The following is a 20,657-nucleotide window of genomic DNA, read 5'->3' on the forward strand; positions in this document are numbered from 1 at the left end:
CAAACAACTTAAAACGCGTAAACCGGTCAGACGCCACGTATAGACCCCCCCCACCTCGTTCGCTGGCATGCCCAAGGCTCCGAGAGCGAGAGAGAGGGACGCGGGCCCAAGGCACCGCAGCAAAAACTCCAAGGGTAATAATGAAATAATTAGCCGAATGCGAATGTCTCCTTCTCAAAATGGACAAAAATACTCCGAACGCGTTGTCACTAACACTGTGGCCTGAAATGAAAAAAATATACAATAAGTGACGTTTCATCTATGTATGTTGAACTTATTTCGCACCCTACGTAGTCAACCGTGCTAATCGGAGGTGCGGGGGAAGGACGGCAAACTAAACACTAAGAGCAGTTCCTTCATATCCGAATGTGCTGTGAAGAAGAGTCATTGCCCATAACGTCACCTATGATGTTTCTATAGTTTTTTCTCCTAAGGCCCCACAGCATTATTGACAGATGCGAAGTTGTTTTTGTTGTTGTGCTCTTGCACCACTGCCAACGCAGCAGCAGCAGCGGCATCGGCAAATAATTGTGGCTTGCAATGGGCCATGTGTTTTCGGAGGCCCTAAAGGGAGGCTGCTGAAGCCACTACTGACTGCAGTTGAGTTATCGGCCTACCAATAACATAATCATGTAATGTATCCTTGAAGGCCACATCGTCACCCAAGCTCTTTAACAGGAGGGGTCCTGCAATTGGATCTTTTACCATTTGCCTTTTAATCATCATAATTTAGTTTATCCAGGAAAGTATCAATGAGTCGCCAATCCCTCCTCCTGGAGGCAGTTCAGTTTCTACTTGTGAAAATAAACCGTAGTGCCCGGAGAAACTCCACACAAACGTCAACAGAAACGGGTGTTCGTGAACACGCTCGCTGCTCTGACATCTTCTGCGCAGCCAAGCAGGTTCACATGTGCAACAAATCCCTTCTCTTTTTCGATTTAAAGCTTTCGTGACTGCAGGGATTCATCTTCTTGGTTCTTTCGGTAAAGTCACGTAGAAGGGAAGTAATAAAATAATAAAAATAAAATATTTTATTTTTATTATTATTAAAAAAAAAAATATTTTTATTATTTTATCACTTCCCTTCTACGTGACTTTACGTGACCTTACCGAAAGAACCAAGAAGATAAATCCCTTCTTGAGCTACCAACCCTTGCCTCCAAAGGTCGACGTCAAAAGGAGGCTCCCGTGCGCACTGTTCACGTGAGCGGACCACCGCTGTCTCGTTGGGTCGCGTGATCTCGTGCGGCGGGGGGGGTGGGGGGTGCTGGAATTAAAGGGGAAGAGGAATGAAGCGAGAGATCGGGCGGTGGGAACGGCGCGAGCGGTGGCACGACACCGTCCGCGAGAGAAGACGCTAAAGATCGCAGCGGGGTTTGAAAGCAGCTGTCAAGGTCTTCAGCACCCTCCCCCTCCACCTTCCCCCCCCCAGTTATGGGGATGACACCAGAGGGATAGAGACGATCTCGGCGATGCGTTCGATTGGGGTTGTATCGCGTGTTGTTTGCTGTACGTACTGGAAGCTATCAAATGGAACCGAATTGCTCCAGGCACGGAGAGCGAAACGTCAGACGTCATGAACGAGTGTCGTGTGGTACGACCCAATAAACACAACCACCTCCCCCCCCACCCCCCCCCCCCCCCCGGCTGTTGAATTCACTTCCACTGGCCGCTCGCTCTGCTGGCTACCCCCCCTGCCTTAGTTGAAAATTGAGCCTTTAGACGAAAATTATTTTTAAGGCATTTTTATTTCTCATTCTTGAATTATTTGTTTTTGTGGTCGCATCTGATTGGTCCGAGTGCCTGCGTGTGTGTGTATTTTGTACAACTAAAGGCACTTGGGAAGTATGCACTATTTTCATTACCGTACAGCACAACCATACGAAATCCTCTGCGGTAGGTCAAATTATCCCCCAAAATTTTTTCCAACCTCTTGCAAGCCTCAGAAATTCCCCATGAAGCCTCGCGGTTGCCATAGAAACAAAAAGCCACCGCTGAGAATTTTTCTGTGGGTAACGCGACTCCAAACCGCTCTGAAATGGCGAGCAAAACGATATTTATCCATCGCCGCGAGACTCCTAACCGCACTAATCGGGTACGAGAGGGGAATATTTCCCACGTGGCAACGCTGCGGGCGATTTTGGGATTTAATGAGAGTTTCGCTTCACGTGGAAGGGAACCGGAGCAACCGAGGGTGATGACACTTGGCACTGCCATCTGCTAGCCAGAGGTCGCAAACGGGTTTTTATTCCTTACCCGTACCCGTACCCGGCCGCACCAGGGTCGCAAATGGGTACCCGTACCCCTACCCGTACCCGGCCGGGTACGGGTAGGGTACGGGTATCGGGTACCTGATTGCGACCTCTGGGATGAAGCCATGTTGCAGGCGCGGGTGGGTTGATTCTAGAAACTTGAATTGTGAGAAGAGACAAGACGTTGGGAAATGAGTGACAAACGGTTACTCACTAGTGACTCACGGCCTACCCGTACCCGGCCGCACCAGGGTCGCAAACGAGTACCCGTACCGGTACCCGGCCGGGTACAGGTAGCCGGGTATCGGGTAGGGTACGGGGATCGGGTACCCGGTTGCGACCTCTGCTGCTAGCCCACAGCTCACATTCTGTACGCTTAGAACTAATAACCGGGTGGCGAGATGTAAACTCCGTCGCCCGGTATGCAGAAGGTCGGAGGGTTCGATCCCGACCCTGGCGCCTGTATGTTTGGAGTTTGCACGCTCTCCCCGTGGTCGCGTGAATTTCCTTCGGCTTTTCCCTTCACTTTGAGAATCGCGCTTTTAGAGAATTTGGCTACCGCTAGAAATTCCCACGCGATAAGCCGCTTCGTTGAGCTCTCCATTTGTGGCCAGGTCGTTTCTGAAAAAAGAGCTACATAGCTCAGAGAAGGCCTTACCTGGTAAAACAAATTTAAATGGTTTAAAATTGGTTTAATGATTGTTCTTGATGGTGTGGGTACCTGATCGCTAGACCTTTGTACGAGGTGAGATTTTCTGCACCTTGGTAGTGAAAACTTTTTGTTGCTTGCAACCTTTGTTTTTATTCCATTTTATTGATTTTTTTATACAAAATTTTTCGGGGTTTGTTTACTCCATAATTTACATGGATAGGATTTAGCCCTTCATGTGATTATCCACCGGATTATTGTACTGTGAGCGTAGTGAGATGCAATTGGCATGAGCGATGCTGTATAAAACATAATTATTTTCGTGTTAACTCCTGGCAAGGCCTGGTGGCCACCCTTACTAGCACTAACCAGGCCCAGTCAAGTTTCTGAGTTGTTGCTTGCCAAAAGTAAATTAAAGTCCAATTGGGCCTTCAGTATATGGTTTGTATGTATGATGTTTGTTAGTGTATATGTAGTGGTGAATGGTAATTTTGTGGTTAGCACACATCACTACGAACCCGGCGACCCGCGTGCTTATTCAAGGCCAACATCGGTAGCGATTATCGTAACTTCTCCTGTGCATTCCAGAGGTCGGCTCGGTCTTAAATGAGTACCTGGGGCGGTGTGTAAACATCAGCACTGGGGAGAGAGACAGACAGCCGGGCCTAGTCCTGGCCACCCACCCCCTCGCGCGCCGTGCCGGCCACCCACCCACCCACCCACTCGTGCATCGTTCCAGCCACCCACCCCCTCGTGTACCATGCCAGCCGTCATAGGTGCTCGCTAGCAGCACTTGACCCCAACAGTCTGCAGCAGTCGTCTTGGTTCTTTCGGTAAAGTCACGTAGAAGGAAAATAATAAAATAAAAATAAAACATAATTAAATAATTCTTACGACGTTTCGGCCACAACGCAAGCAGCCGTCTTCAGGTGGAGAACATGTCTGTCTACTTGACCTGTTCTCCACCTGAAGATTGCTGCTTGCGTTGTGGCCGAAACGTCGTGAGAATTATTTTATTATGTTTTATTTTTATTATTTTATCATTTTCCTTCTATGTGACTTTACCGAAAGAACCAAGACGATGAATCCCTGCAGTCACGAAAGCTTTATAATAATATAATTATAATGTTTTATTTTTATTAGTTTATTATTTTCCTTCTACGTGACTTTACCGAAAGAACCAAGACGATGAATCCCTGCAGTCACGAAAGCTTTAAATCGAAAAAAGTCTGCTGCAGGCTTATGGGTGGGAAAGAGGGGGGGGGGGGGTCTTCGTCTTCGTTTTGTTTTGGTGTGTGTCTATGCCAGGCGACGTTCTTCACCACCCCGGCTTTGGGGAATGACGTGGCCAGCCACTGTTGGCCCGGTGGGGCTTGATTCGGTGGGAAATGCAACAAGGTGACGTGGCAACGATTGTTTTTTTTTCCCTTTGCTTCCGCGACACGAGTTTCGGCGTCACGCACGACGGGTGCCCTGTTGAGAGGACCACACCCTTGCCTCCAGGTGAGCGGTGGCGGCTGGCGGGGCAGTAAGCGAGCGCACGTGGCAATCCCAAGCACCCAGGCCCCCCCCACAGCCCCCTCGTCGGCGAACTATAACTCAGGGCCACTGTCGCCTTGTTATCAAACGATTAACGCGCTAATCGTTATTTTTTGACGAGTGCGTTCATCATTTTTACCGAAGTACATTTCGGTTCTGACGTGTATATTCTTCATTATTATTATTATTATTATCGAGTGCGTTTAAATCGTAATTATCGGAATATTAAATAATGCTGCTGTAAATTAACGCAGTCAATTATTGCCCAAAACGAACGGCCGTAATTTTTTTGCGTGTAATCGATGGGAAGGGGATAGACGCGCGACACTCGTGGGCGGTGCTGATGCTGTGTGCGCAGCGAGCCACAGCGTCTTAAGTTAAACTTCTCATGGCAAAGCAAACGTTTCAGTTTTGTTGCCAGAAAAAAGGGGAAAAACCCTTATTATTATATCTTGGTACTGGCAAAGGAGGTCTAATGATGTAGATGCTCACCCCGAGCCCTCATTATTTTGATAGTGGCATTGTCTTTGAGCTGTTACGCCTTTTGGCGTCCTCTGGTCGAGCACCAATTGGGTCGAAGCTCAAAGGAAAGCCGTCCCTTGGTGCGGACCAGTCAGTTTCAAGGACAATGCAAACATTATCAGGGTAGGTTTTTTGTTTGCATTTGACTGCAAGTATTGTGGTTAATGCAGACATGAATGCTTGTAAAATGGTTTCAGTTTTGTTGCCAGAGAAAAGGGGAAAACCCCCCATTTATTAAAGCAAACGTTATTTCATATTTTTCCGCCTCTAACATCACTAAAGTGGGTATTGTGCACTTTTCATAGAGGGCTTCATGATTAACAGCAAATGTTAAAATATTAAAGGGGGTCTGAGCGGAAGGTGCGTTGGCTAAAGCACTGCGGTATGAATTCGGCGAACAAGAGTGCAGTTACCGGTCATGGCCAAACACATCAGTGATATCTCATCTAGTTCTTAGCCCTCTTCACCCTTCACCGACCAGCACTGATCGGCTTGGTGAAGTTTTGGTCAAAACGACCCACAGGAAACGGGGGGGGGGGGGAGGCCTTTGTCCAGTAGTGGACTGAAAACATGGGCTTCTGCACTTGTACGTTTATAATAACCACTGCTTGCAGAAAAGCTATTCCGTGAAGCAATATGCCACCAGAATTGTTTTTGTTAATAACAACAAACTAACATAGTTTTAAAACGGGAAACTCTACAGGGGCACTGCATCCAGCTAAGGGCCAAGGTTATTACCGACCAGCTTGGTTGGCATATCGTGGAAAGGTCATGTGGCCAACACCGAGTGTAAAGGCCTTCCTCCAGTCACAAGTTGATTGGAAAAAATGGGCCGTACTTGATTAAATATGCGTATGAAAGCCACACAAACACGCATGCAGGCAATTCCTCCAGTGCTCGGTGAGATCCTCGCTTAATGTTTCATCTGCCTCTCCCCCCCCCCCCCCAACTTCTAGCCCCGTCATCGCGACGTGAATGAACATGGCACCGGTAGCGATCGGCGCTTCGCGTCGGTTTTCAAACATCACATTGGTGCCACACGTTGCGAGGGGGTCCGATGTCCATAGCAGCATCGTCCGTCTGCGTTTCGCCACCATGGGAAATGAGCAAGCTGCGACGCGACGTGGCTGATAACGCCCGCGGCCGTCGCCGCTATTAAGCGTCTGAAGCTTATTTACATGCGACAGCCGCCACGGCGAGACGAAAGTAAAATTTCGATTTAAAGCTTTCTTGACTGCAGGGATTCATCTTCATGGTTCTTTCGGTAAAGTCACGTAGAAGGGAAATAGTGAAATAATAAAAATAAAACATAATAAAATACAATTCTCACGACGTTTCGGCCACAACGCAAGCAGCCGTCCTCAGGTGAAGAACAGGGCTGTCGGAAAGAACAAGGCTGTCGGAAAGACAGCCCTGTTCTTCATCTGAGGACGGCTGCTTGCGTTGTGGCCGAAACGTCGTGAGAATTGTATTCTATTATGTTTTATTTTTATTATTTCCCTTCTACGTGACTTTACCGAAAGAACCAAGAAGAGACGATAGTTAGCGGGCGGGCGGGATTCACTTTTGTTTGTTCTAAGGCTCATCCTGTAAACCGCATCCTGTAAACCGCCACCACCGCCGGTCGTATAAACACCACGGCGCTGCTCGTGACATACTTTGTTCAGTTGAGTTTGGAGAGCAAACCGCGTGTTTGCGCGAAGGAATATAACACGAAACGATGAGCAAACAACCCGATCGTTTTTGAATGCTGTTGTTGAAAGTGCGGGGTGGGGGGGGTGTTGGAAGGGGGGCAGGGCCAGCCCCGATGAAGGCATCTCATTAGGGGAGCTGTTTCACCCTAATCAAGCGTCGTCATGGCACGCGAGCCGTCCTCCTGGCGGGGTATGGTGCACGTTGTCCTCGCGTCTAATGCCCAACTGCTCCCCCAGTCTGTGCCAATTTCTCTCCTCTGGTTCCTCTCTGCCACACCAGAGACGCTATCTGTGTAACCTTGACCTTGTTACGATGGGGTTTATGAAGCCGGCTATGCTGGTGTGTCTCGCGCGGTGAAGGTTCCTCGGAACATAAACAACTAAGGGCTGGGGTGGGTGGGTGGGGGGGCGTGAAACGTGCGCTCATGTGGGTTACCCACGGTACATCGTTCATAAAAAAACACAACGAGGGCTTGCACAGAGTAAACACAGCGACGACGATGCGTGTGCAGCAGAAGTGTGCAGCTCCCCACTGCTCCCGCCGCTGCCGCTATTCACCGATGGGTTCAGGATATGTCACACGAGGGAACGGAGAGGGAGGAGGGAAATGAATCTACCTTTGATTCTTTTTTTTCCTTTTAAATCCCCAGACCAGCTGTGGCTAATGCAATTAATTAAACGAGTCACGGGATACGCCCACCACATTATCAGCACCTGGCGTGCGGATTTAGATGGAGAGGGGGGCAGAGGCAATAATCTTGTCTCGCTAACCTTCACGAGCATTGAATAGCAATATACTAGTTCTTTTACGTAATTCGCAAGCATTAAAAAATGTCCTTGTTTTTGCCATTTATTTGGTTGGTAGGGACGGCCCTCTTCTGCAATTTAAATGGCCAAATCACCTTTAATGTCCCCCGATCTCGGCAGAGCTTGGAAGCTAAGCAGCTTCCGAGCCTGGTTAGTACTTGAATCAGTGGACCACGATCATGTGCTCTGGTTTTTCTCCGACAGGAAGCCAAACACTCATTAATGGAATTTGCCAAACATCCCAATGTAGCGGGACCCACTTTATGAAGAGACTTGGTAACGCTTTCCTAGGTAAATATTTGGCCTCATTAATGCACTCTCCTATGCCACTTCAGAATCAGAATATTTATTTATACTGGATAAATCCGATGAGCTATGAAGCTCTTTTTTCCCATAGATGTCCACTTGGTGAGTACGGTTGCCGGCCATGGCCAACATCAGGGATGATTGATCACTAAACCAGTCCTTGCTACCCCACTCCTCAATCCCCACCTCACCCCCCACCTCCCCACCTTTCATCAACCCACACTGACCATCTTGTCGATGTATGGTCAGAAAAAAACCCCACGATTGAGATGGCGTGGGAAGGGCCTTTGCCCATTGACAAAGCACTGCAAATCAACTAATTATAATGGGGAAACCAATTTTGGGTCTCGAAGTGAAATGTGTGTCGTGCACCCTCCTCCACCCAACACGGCCAACTCATAAAAAGCTGTTGCGAAAAAAAGACAAAGTGCCAATTCGTGTTACCGCTTCAGCCACACCGCTGCGTTGGAGAGCTGCTCATCCACAATATTTGACGAAGTAGAGCGAATTATTTGCAGATCGGAACACATGTATCCATGTGGGGTCCCATTTCATTTCGCGGTTTAAATATTTTTTCTTACAACAAACCCAACATTCTGCAACGCCCCCCCCCTTCTCGGTTCCTTAAAGAAATCGGAGCGACATGAAACCCTCCCTCCCCGTCGCTCGCTCACTCTGCGTGTACTCGCAAACCTCAAACCCCACTCCCCGAAATACTGAGCATCCGCAAAGAAAATCATAAAAAATTCAGTTTCGCATCCGTCTTCTGTGCCTGTGATGAGCGATGCCGCGCCATTAAAATGTGGCAATTGTTGTAAATCTGCAAGTGGTGGGTGAGGAATGGGCTGCCAGGGTAGGTGAGCCTCCTGCCCGTGGCTCTCTCTAGAGGCGGTTTCTCTCGTGCATGGGTCTTCCGTACCCCCCCCCCCAAGCCCTTGAGCCAAATTGTTTTTTCGCCACCTACCCCCCCCCCCACCACCAAAATGAAATAATCACTCATTTCCAGCACAGCCCGGTCAATAAAACAAACGGCGCGCGCCGTGATGAACGCGTTATAATACCCGCGCGGCTGCGAGCGCGGTGAAATTATGGTGGGCGTGTGGGGGGGGGGGGGTTACCGTACTGCTTGCCGGCAGGTTTCCGGAGGTGTGCGGGGCCGCTAATTTGGCCGTTTGCAGGCGAGCTGAAACTTAATTGGGGGCAGGCTCAAATGATTGCTGGGCTGCGGTCCTGAGCCCTGGGTGGGTTTAGGTGCGCGCGGTCTCCTACATCTCCCTCCCGGCCATAAATCGTGAACGTACGCTGCGTGCGTACTTACGAGATAACTCGAGACCTCCGACGCTTGTACGGTAAGTGAACATTACAGTTTCACGTAACCCCCCCCTCCCCAACGTCCAAACCACGCAGCTCAAGCATTGTGCGGCGTGATTAATTTTCTGATGGTGGACTATGCCCATGGCCAAATGGCTCGGAACGCACCTGAATCTTGCCGGATCTGGGAAGCTAAGCAGGGCCTAAGCCTGGACAGAGCTTCCGGGGCTACACGATGGACAGCAGTGGGCAGCGCTACTATACTGCTGTGGTCCCACGTTTATTGCTTCCCCGCCTTTACCTTGACAAACCCGCACTGACCAGCGTGGTGAAGTATGATCCAATAACCCCGCTGTGACCTGCACGACATAACGAGGCAGTCATCCAGCGGTGGGGCGACAAAGGGGTCTGTACGTCTTCTAGGGCAGCCTTAGAGACCTGTGTGGTGGTCAGAGTTTTGTTTATGTGCCGGGCCTGCGAGTGCTCTAAGGCTGTAACGGCTGCCAGGCATCTTCGCAACCGCACGTCCTCTCCAAAGGACGCAGCGACGCTTTACAGCTCCGCACCGCCTCCACCGCCTGCGGCCCCATAACTCGCGTTAATGGGTCCTCCTGCCTGCAATTTAACCCCACGGTCCACTGCTGCCAGCATCTCCTCCCACTTACCCCCCCCCCCCCCCGCCGCCATTGCCGCCCCAACCCCGCGTCGCCCCAACTGGGTCTCCTCACTCATTTCCACCCCATCGACCATCAACTCTCCTTTACACTGTCACATCTTTCTCCCCCCCCCCCACTCTCACCCTCCGCCACCCCCAGAATTCTAAAGAAGGAGGTGGAGGACGAGAAGAAGCTGAAGGTGCTGACGGGAGAGTGGTTCTACGAGGTGAAGGGCAAGAGGCACGATGACCGGCTGCACGGCTCTGACCTGGTGCGGGCGTCCATGCGCAAGGGCAAGTCGGCGCCACGGCCAGGCGGTGAGGCGCTTCCGCTCAGACTCAGGGTGGTCGGTCACTCTCTCCGGGCGCGCGCTCAGTCGCTCGCTCAGTCGCTCGCTCACTCGCTCGCACAGTCGCTCGCTCAGTCGCCCGCTCAGTCGCTCGTATGCTTTGCACATCATAAGCGGCGGGTGAAAATATTCATTGGGGCAGCTGAAATCAAAAAAAAATTGTGGGCTGGAATAATAATTATAATTTCATGATTATATAAATTTACTAATTTGGAAATGTTACGGAAGTGAGAGGAGGCCAAGGTTGTTGCCGCTTGGAGACCGCGTGGCAGATTGTGGTTTCCCTTGGGCACGGGTTCATCGATGGCATCCGTTCACCACTCGCTCTGCCCGTGGGCGACCATCCTTCTCTTGCCCCGTCCATCTTGGAGAGGCCGTGCTATGTGGTCTGTGTGCGGACATTTATCCAGGAAAGCCACACTGAGTCGTATGGCTCCATTTCAGGAGGGTTCTACTGCATTTTTTTTTTAACTGTTTTCAGCCAATTAATGATGAGCGTTTATGATCCAAGGTGCGAGGAAACCAGAACATCTGGAGAAATCCCATACAGATACCAACGAACTATTTATATTTTACCAGATAAGGGCCACTGAGCTATATAGCTCTTTTTCAGAAGCGACCTGGCCACAAATGATAGCTCAAGGACGTGGCTTATTACGTGGAAATTTGAATGTTAAGGGAAAGATCGGAGGACCCGGATAAAAATCCACGCGAACAGGGGGAGATATGCAACCTTCCTTTATATACAGGCGTCAGGGTCAAGATCAAACATCCTGTATACCAGGCGTGGTAGTTAACATCTCGCCACCGTGGAAAGAGATGTGCGATTCGCCCACTTGCTGTGCGGCCTTCTCCTGGCAAACCACAGTGCCTCCTTGACGCCCACAGGGAGTGAATTCACAACATTAGTGCGGGTGGTGATCTACCAACCCTCCCCTCCAGATTGCTGGACCACAGGCCAGTATAGCCACCACCGCCCGGCTAGAGCTGGTGAAAGAGTTTGAGGGTGCAAAGCCCTCTTAGCTACTGGCCTCCCACTTCCTTATTTTAACATTACTTCAAGCAACCGGTGTGAAAATACAGATGACAAAACATTGCAGCACCATTACACCCCATCCACGTTTTGTACATGCAGGGTCACCCACCGTCCCACGTCTCTGAAGGATTTCTGCTCGTCGCCTGTTAATCTGACTCGCTCTCGCCGGTTAAGTGGCCGCGCCGAAACAATCGCACAATTGCCGACACCTCGCAGTTCGTCACCGTCGCTGTTATTTATACCGAGCCCTTTCATGGCGCTGACATCGTGGAAGTGCCGCTGCAAGGTTACAGTCGCAGAGTCAAAGAGCATTTTGATCTGACAAATGACGAGGGGGTGCCGCGCGGAATTTGGAATGAGTGGCGTTTGTCAGCCAGCCGTCGGGGCACGGCCCTGCGCCGTTTGGTTCCAGCGTATTACTTGGCGCACAATTGGAATTACAATGAGAGACGCGGGGGGGGGGGGAAACGTGGACCAGAGAAAATACGCAGATTTAAATAACGTCGTTCACAGCGTCGGTAATAAGTGAGCTGGGGTAGGACCCGTCGCCATTATGGACGACGGCCGATGGTCGAAAACGGGGTCGGGAGTGGCCGCCGTTGAGAGGAACGCACGGAGCGGACCTCCATCAAAGGAGATGGAGTGACGAAATCGGCTCGCGTGCGGGCGAGAGGTGGATTGCTGCGTCGTGGAACTGTGACGGGATGGCGGTGACTCAAGCAGGCCATCATCGTCCAGCAGGGGAGATTCGTTGTGACTGATGATGATGATGGTGATGTACGATCAGAAGAGACCGCGCGCCAGTCTCCAGCGGAAGTCCAGCTGCCGCGGTGACAATGTCGCTCATTAGGCGCGCAAATATCCAAAACCCGGTTCACACCGACCGAGCACGCTCGCAAAACCTCGCAGCCAATTGTGGACGACGGGGTCAACAAATGCAACGGTCCAATGTCAACGTGACCTTTGCGCGATCCAACGTGCGCGGGTAGAAAGGACCGCGCCGGTGACAAAGGTGCGTTTCAGAGCACCCAACAAGGGTCGTTCTCTGTTTGCCTGCCTGCCTGCCTTCTCAGCCATCATTGTATGAGCCACATTGTTGTGCCGCACGCCATGGCTGAGTGCCCTCCATGTAAGGGAGAAAAAAACATGAATAGGGAAATTAATACGGCGTGTATTTTCGGCGGTGGACGGATTCAGTGAAATCGTTGCAAGTCGATTGCCCCTTTTTGCCATCGTGGACAATGGCAGAGCCTCTCAAAGCTCTGGGGCATGGCATGAAATCATTAAACATATTAGAGATCATGTTTTGTCAGCCATGATCAATCCACTGCTGGATTAAGGCCACCCCAATCCGCAACCCCCATCCCCCTTTGGTTTTGCGATGCGACAATCCGTCCAAAACTTGCACGCAAATTGATTTGTTTACTCCATCTCTGCGCGCTGAACGGCCACTTTGACGCGCCTTGCCATTCCCCTTGGCTGCCACTCTCCATTGTTGTTCCCGAGTATTGGCCATCGTCATCCCTTCTAGCAGTGAGTCTTGAGTCCTGCCCAAATCTCACTTTGTTTTCCTAACAATTTTTGTATTTGTTTCTTTAAACCTGGACATATTCTCTAACTCTACGTGTCGTTCTTCTGTAGGTTTACAACTTGATATATGAAATCCTTAAATATTTCAGAATCTTAATTTAGACTGGAGGAATCCGCTGTGCTCCGAAGCTATTGTCACCGATGTCCACTATATTGGAATACATACAGCAGGTGGTATATCAAGGCTGAAGATTATATATTCTGTTCTTGCATATGGCAATATTCTCAGGAGCTTACATGCCGCTGTCAAGGTCTGCTAGCCTCGACGAGAGCGATCCAGGATAAAAAAAAATTGTAGGAGTGCAGACGATAGTGGCTAACTCTTTGTGGTCAATAGTTTGGATTTCGTGGCCACAATCGTAATACAGTGGCTTGTCTTGAATTTCCAGTTCATGAAGGGGAGGTGGTGGTGCGTCTTGGCCTGGTGATGCTCCAATGCGTTTTGTTGGTTACACCACCGGTGTCTTCGAGGAATGTCACTGCCACGTGGTGCCACGTGGTGCCATGTGTGGGTCTTGAATGAGGTTGTATGTTCAGGATGTCCACGTTGTTCCACTCTGTCTGCCAGCGTTCGTCTGGATCTGTGTGAGAATCTAGGATGGTGACGGTGCCGGGGATTAAAGGTTCGGTAATTAAATGTATAAATACGTTGAGCGCAGCAGCATGGAATCAGAATTCAAATATGTATTTTTACCGGAGGAATCCGATGAGCTTTTTCACAGATGTCCACTCGGGGCAGGGGGTAAGAGCGTTACCGCAAACAATACAAAAAACATGATAGGAGTGCAAAGGCCGAGAAAGGTAAACAAACCACCCAAACATATAAAACTAAACCGGTGCAACAATTCCCCTGCCTTTCTTACAGATATTTATGCTGCTGTACGCAAGACCCGTGATAACAGAATGCGCAATATTTCCATGGCGCCAGCTTCGTTTAGTAACGGTTCATTTATGAGCACGCGACGGATTGTGCCCCTGATTAAACTATCATGCCAGGAACGTACGTGCAAATTTGCATAATTTATTATTTTAACAATTCCTGCAACAAAAACACCCAACAACACTTTCTTAAATAAATGACAGAGAAGAGTTATATGAATGTTAACAAACAAACAAATCTCCTAATGAGTTTAAGTCAAATTGCCCCGCCGGTAAACAAACAAAGTAATTAGATAATGCTATCAAACAGCGTAGCGTAATTTAAAAGGTCCCGATAAGGTTTTTATCATAATTACACTGCCAATAATAGCGGATAAAATGCTGCTAAAAGAGGCTGCAGAAACGCTTTGGGTAAAAAAAAAATGGGTTTAATGACCAAAGAATTGCTTGTAGATGCACCCCCCCAAAGGCAAGAGAGGGTTATTAAAATCTACGAAGTGGACTCTCTCGGGCTGGGAGCAGAGTTTGAAGTGGGGGGGAGGCAATGCATCTATGAGATGGCCGAACTTTAACCCCCCCTCTCCGCTCTCTCCCACTCCTCCCACGCCAGACCCTTCCTTTCCCCTCTTCTTCCTCTCCTCATCCTCTTCCTCCTCTCCCTTCTGCTCCCCACTCCAGGCACAAGCCCCACAACTGCTCTGCCGCACCACGCTCAGAATTCAGGACGCGCGTTCCGTTGCGCCGCTGCAGCCGCCGCGGCTGCGGAGGTCAGCCGTTTGGGGGGGGGGGGGGGGGGCGTCAGGGCAGTTCGGGGTTTTTGGGAGGATTTATTATTCTTGTTATTTACCACGCCTAGTTTTTTCGGTAAAGTCACGTGATTTTACCGGAAAAATGAATGAATCCTTGCAGTCACGAAAGCTTCAAATCTAGAATTTACCACTCCGCCATGTTCCGCCTTGCTATAGAGGAACGCGACGATACCCCTTTGGGTTTCCGCGGAGTTCAACGTTCAAAGGCCTCTGGAATCGGCGTCGGGATTGGCGAACGTTGACTCCGTCTACGATTGGCGCTCCGGCCGAGACTGTTTTATGGGCGCTCCTCTGGGGGGCCCGGCAACGTGCTTCACCGAGCACTTAACCTTCCCTCTGCTGATGGTGATTGCAACTTTAAAAACCATATGCCTTTTTTTTTTTTTACGCGTAATGAGCGCATCTGCATGCGGATTCCGATGAATCACCGTCGAAATTGGCCATAAAGGCGACGTTGCCTCGCGTCCCCCTCCCCGCCCCCCCTCCTCTTTTCCCCATCGTCCCCTGGATGCGCGCGATGCATCCGGGCCCAATGCGACGCACTGCTCGGCGCGCTGGCATCAACGTGTCCGCCTTCCGCTCGCGAGCGGCGGTGCGCGAGGGGTCTGCTCGGCGTACGGCCACGTTGGCGGTGACTCCGACCCTGGTGGGGAGCGGGGGAGCGGCGGCGCAGCGGTTAGCGCGGCTGCGCTTCTCGAACCGGTCTTGGGCCTCCCCTAGCTTGACTCTAGGCCTCGAATGAGTACCTGGCGCGGTGTGCAAACATCGCCACTGGGGAGACAAAGGCAGCCGGGAGTGGTGTTGACCACCCACCCCGTCGTGTGCCGTGCCAGCCTTCATAGGTGCTCGCTAACAGCACTTGCCCCAACAGTCTGTTAAGGCTATACGGGGGATCTTTGTCTTTGGCGCGGCCTAGTGGGAGCGCGTTCGCCGCTTGTTGCAACGGTTCCCTGGCGGGATCCGGCAGGCCGCCCTGGTTATTACCGTAGGGTGTGGGGACATTAAATATCGCGTGAAGTCATTCACAAGAGTAGACCACATTGTGTGCTGGCGTCATGGACCAAATTTGCCAAATTCAAAATTATTATCCAGTAAATAGTAATTTAGGATGACACGACAACATCTCCCGCCACCCCTCCCACTGGGAAACTCCTGCCGAGCGCGTCTGTGAAGCGGCAGCGCCTTCGTGATAGCCACGCGCTACGGGAAGGGCGTGAATGCCAACGGTACTCAATTATTCTTATCACTCTTGTTACTTTCATTTTATGTCACGGGGCGCGATAGCGGGGGGCCCCCTCCTGACCTCGATCCTTGCCACCCATCGCGCAATTCTCGCCCCCTCGCTCCTCCCTCCCCCTTTCCCGTCCGTCTCTGTCTTTTACGATTTTAACCCTTGGGGGTTTCTCCTGTCCCTGGTTTGTTCGTCCGTCATTTCCCAGATTACACCCGGGGGGGGGGGGGGGTGGTCATCCCCATTGATACGCGTGTGGCTGTGACGGCCGCGATCAAGCCCCGTGTGTATACCCCGCTCCCCGCTGCGCTTATCCGTACCGGCCGTCTTTAGATGAGTAAATAACCGGTGAAGTAAAAGCAAACTGCAGCGTGGTGTCCCTTCAGAGCGCGGAGGAAGGGGAGCGAAGGGCCCCCCCCACCCTTCCACCTGACGCCCCACTCCCAGTTACGTGGCAAGGCAGGCACTCGTGGTGACCTTTGGGCCTTCTGGGCGGGAGGGGGCGGTGAGCGGAGGGTTGGGGCACGACCAACCAAGATAGCGACGGTCATCGCTCATCGACGAGAGAGGAGAGAGGAGGAGGTCGTCTCAAAGCCGGATAATTGCGGGAAACCATACACCCTTCCACTCGCCTCCATCCACATATTGGAGTTGGCATTTGCGCCCCCCTCCCCTCGTATCAAATTAAATGAGGCCGTGTTGATACTTAATGAGCTCTGCCATGTTCTGGCCGCGGTCCAACACCGCACCGCGCCAGCCCGCGCTGCAGCTGCAATGGATTTGCTTTCCCGTTTATGTATATATATTTTTTCTCTCTCTCTTCCACGTACTTTTTTGTTTTGGGCCAATTTTTATCCGCACAGAAATGGCGTTGTTTTGTGTTTTCTTTCCCCCCCCCCCCCTACGGACCGTTTGAGATTTCGGCAAGGCGCAGGTAAAACAGCGACGGGAGGAATTGAGTCGCCTAACACCGCGACCGTTTGCTGCACGGTTGCCCCCCGCCCCCCTCCCCCCACCTACAGATGTAGGTTCGTGGTGTGGGAAGTGGGAAGAACATTCACGGCCCGTGGCAGGCCACCAGACCTCGCGTTTGCACACAGTAGCAGCTGTCACGAGCCCCTAATGAGCGCGGCGGCACAGTTTTTTGGCTTTGGGAAGAAAAAAATTAGAAGGCTTTATTGTTTAATTCCCCCGCGTGGCTCGGATTAATTACCGGAATCGCAGCTATTGTTCCGGCATTAGCACGGCGCTTTTGTTCAATCACTCCACTCAGTAAAAGGACAAGGGGGGAGGGGGGGTGATGAAACCAGAAGGATTTTGCTCGTGTTGGGTGCCGCGGTGGTGAGATGTTAACTCCCTTGCCATGTACGCAGGAGGTCATGGGTTCAATCCCGACCCTGACGTGTTACGCCTCCTGTATATTCGGAGTTTGGATGTCTCTCTCCGTGGTAGTGTGAATGTTTTCTCCGGGTCCTCCGGTTTTTTTTCCTCTGCATTTAAGATGAACATGCATTGACACTATTTGGCTGCAATGAATTTCCACGTGATAAGCCACTTAATTGAGCTATCATTCGTGGCCAGGTCTCTTCTGAAAAAGAGCTACATCACTCAGTGGGGCCTTACCTCGTAAAAAAAAATAGTTTTTAGTTGGGTCGCTGTGTGTATCGGCGGTAAGGTTGCCACAACATCATTCTTCTCGATGCGACGAAACATTCAAGTCTACGACTTGACGATTGACACGACATCATTGTTGTTCCCAGAGCTTTCACTGGGTGCGTTTCTTTTGTTCCTTGATGCACTTTCAAGTATGGGAATTTTCAAAAAAAATTATTCGGCTGCAGTTGACTCGGCAGGAACCTGCCCCTGCGAGTCTTTTAATCATCGTGAAGACTTTCCAATCTGAAGTGCGCATAACTCTCGCGCGGTCCGACAGTGACGATGTCGTAACTCCACCATGCCCTCAATGGCTCATTAAAACGTTTTGCAGAGAAACTAATTTTAGTGGCCGATGGTTATTTTTTTGTTTGTTTGTAGGGACATTTATTTATCGTCAACTTTCATTGTTGTACTTTCATAAAAAAAAAAATTGACGAGCGTGGAGGGCAGGGGATGCGGTTGGTGGGGTGGGGGGCGAATGGAATAATCACAATACGACGGTCGATACTTTTTCTAAAAGCATCTCACCGTAGATTGTATGTCGCGGTATTGGCCATACCACAGCAACCCTCATCGCCGACGTTGGAGTGATGACGTAGCTAGCCCATCAGCCTTGGGGGGGGGGGGGTCGGGGTGGGGGACTCTTTCAACTGCCAGAAACCTATGGCCATTGGGGGACATTGAGGCATTAACCTTCACATCAGGGCGCCTGCCTCGCGTCGGTTAATGAAGGGGGTGGGGGGGGCAGGAGGGGAGGAGCTTACGGGTGACATGACAGCTTCCCGTAGAGTTGGCGTGTCGCATACGCAAACGCGTGTTTATACGTATAGCCTCCCACCAATATCCGCGGAACGTGCCCGATTTTCGTCAGAAGATCTTGTCATGCAAGCAAGGGGTTGAGCCTGGTGGACGCTCGCTCGCTCGCCGTGACGACCGTGCACAGACGGGTTGCCCATAGGCCGCTGCTACGCGTGGCCTACATCGAGCGGCGGAGGCCGGTGCAGCAAAATCCCTCGCTGTACTCTCCGTGCAGCTCCTCTCCCCTCCACGTCTTGTCTGTGCTCTCCACGCAGGGAGGCAACTAGCGAGCGGCTGCATGGCCTCGCGCCGGCAGTGCGGCCGGGTCGGGGGCCCCGTTTACGCTCCGGTGAATCCGTGCCATCGGCCGGACGCTTCACGCGGCCACACCCAGAGAGGGGGGAGACGGCGGTCGATGCAGGCTGAGTCCGCGAGTTATTCTTGGCTTTTGGCGGCAGGATGGATCTTGACCGAACTTGCCAGGTCGTGGCTGGAAAAAAAACTCGCTTGGTGCCAATTTCGACTGCCTATGTCCCCCAGGTTTAAATCCCTTCCATGAGACAGGGTGAATACTCCCCCCCTCCTCCACTTCTCTATTGTAACTCAAGCACGAGCATGAAGAACTTGAAAGCGCGCATATTTCACTTGAATGACTGAGCCGAGGCATGCAAATGTGGCTATTCGCACGCCACACGGTTTTAATTTGGGAAGCGTCCGAGGCTGTAGCGGTGAGCGATGGCTTACATACGAATCCCATCATGTTCATCGTGAGCTATGGTCCGTCCGCTGCTGGATGAAGACTGATCCACATCGTCACCATTGCTCATGGCTTTGCAATATCCACGATCCATATCGCTCGTGCACATGAGACGATCTCATTGCTTCGTCTCCACGTTGGTCAATGTCTCGGACACGTTTTTTTCCCACCCTTCGACTGCTGTTCTGTCACCAGCCTCGTCCGTCGCGCCTTTCATCCCATCTCGCCCGCGTGCCTGGTATACAGGAGGTAGTAGGTTCGATCCCGACCCTGACGCCTGTACATTTGGAGTTTGCTTGTCTCTCTCCCCGTGGTCGTGTGGATTTTCATCCATTTCCTCTGGATTTTCCCACCGCGCTCAGAAACACACCTTTTAAAGCACTTAGCTGCTATATATGTCCATATGATGAGCCACTTCTGTTGAGCTATCATTTTGGATAGCCAGGTCGCTTCTGAAAAAGAAAGAGCTGGTTTGCTCAGTTGGCCATACCTGGTAAAAAAAAAGATTTGAAAGAAAAAGTTTAGCCATGTTTTCTGCCAATTTTTTTTGCTTTACACAAGAGCTCATCGTATTTGTCGAGAGTACTGTGATCTCAAAGGAAGATGTTTTCCTTTGAGGGCTCACGGCGCTGTTGCCGAGTGCTTTGAGTCTCCGTTGTTCTGCGCTTGTGCGCACCCGCTGCGCCGGCGCGCTGTCGCATTTTTGTTCCTTTCTCTCTCTTAGTAAAATTTTTGCTCGCCAGTCAATGTACCGTCTCCCGTTTGCGTTTGATTCACCGACGCGTGTTGTTTTCTCTCTCCAGCCCTGCGTAATTCCTCGTGCGCGCCTTCGCCGCGCTGCTTTGCGCACCTCTCAGTCTGTGCTTTGCCTTCATCGTCGGTTCCCATCTTCCTTTTGTATGTCAGAGTGGATACGTAATTTTCGGGAGCTTTTCTTGCATCGTAATGAGATTATAACTATAGTAAATATTGGTCGACAGTCTTTTAAACTCACAAGTGCTTCGAGTTAAACGGGCAAACGAGTAAAACCAGGAAGCGTGACCTTGCAAATAACAAACTTTAGCGTTGAGTGGCACCCAACTCTATGCACAATATTGCCGGGATGTTTGTTTCAATGCGTTCCCGGCTGCATTCTGCCAATTTGTTGACATCCCCTGACTGTTTTTTTGCCATTTGCTGCATTTGCCTCTTATTTGCCACAAAAAAGAACAACATTTAAAGAGTTTAACTGCAATTCACCATCTTATGCTTATTTTCGTTGACATTTTCTAAAATTAAATTATCGTTAATGTTCGACTAGATGTGCCTGAATGTAAAGCGTCATTAAAATATCATGCACTTAAAATGTCCTGCTTGTGACCCAGGTCGCCCCTTGCCAAAGGAGGCGGTGCAAATTTCACGTGCCCCAATGGGTGTATTTCATCCCCTGGTTAAATAAAGAATTCTTGATCGATCTAAATGACAAGATGCTCGAGGATGAGCCATTAAAAGTGCGCACACTCGCACTAATTGCTTTATAATTCATTCCACTCACCCATCGCATCACTGCGTTTACTTCATTGCATGGTTAATGCATGAAGCTCGGAATAAAAGCGCCTTCGGTTCACTCCAGCTTTCTCAGCAGCTTGCTCTGGAAATTATTTCAACGTCCTCCCATTTCCATATCACATAGTAGATCATTTGTGCACGGCTATCGCAAAGCCGCGTGGAAGAGTAGGCCTATTACCCTCTAAGGAGGGCTTTCTTGCGCTCCCTCCAGTGGAGGCTCTTCCACCAGCAGTGGCATGAGCCAAGCCGTTGCAGGGCTGCACATTTA

General features: G+C 50.7%; 1 protein-coding gene across 8 annotated transcripts in view; it reads left to right on the plus strand.

The window, feature by feature from the left end:
- The window catches only part of SYTL2 (synaptotagmin like 2), an 81,177-nt gene that overhangs the window by 12,407 nt on the left and 48,113 nt on the right, over positions 1-20,657 (plus strand). For all 8 annotated transcript variants that reach the window (XM_078877279.1, XM_078877280.1, XM_078877283.1 and 5 more), the window contains exon 3: positions 9,896-10,053. In XM_078877279.1, the coding sequence (XP_078733405.1) occupies positions 9,896-10,053 (158 nt within the window). The remainder of the gene's footprint in view (positions 1-9,895; positions 10,054-20,657) is intronic.

This window comes from Lampetra fluviatilis, chromosome 47 (genome assembly GCF_964198595.1).
Source record: "Lampetra fluviatilis chromosome 47, kcLamFluv1.1, whole genome shotgun sequence".
Classification (NCBI taxonomy): Eukaryota; Metazoa; Chordata; class Hyperoartia; order Petromyzontiformes; family Petromyzontidae; genus Lampetra; species Lampetra fluviatilis.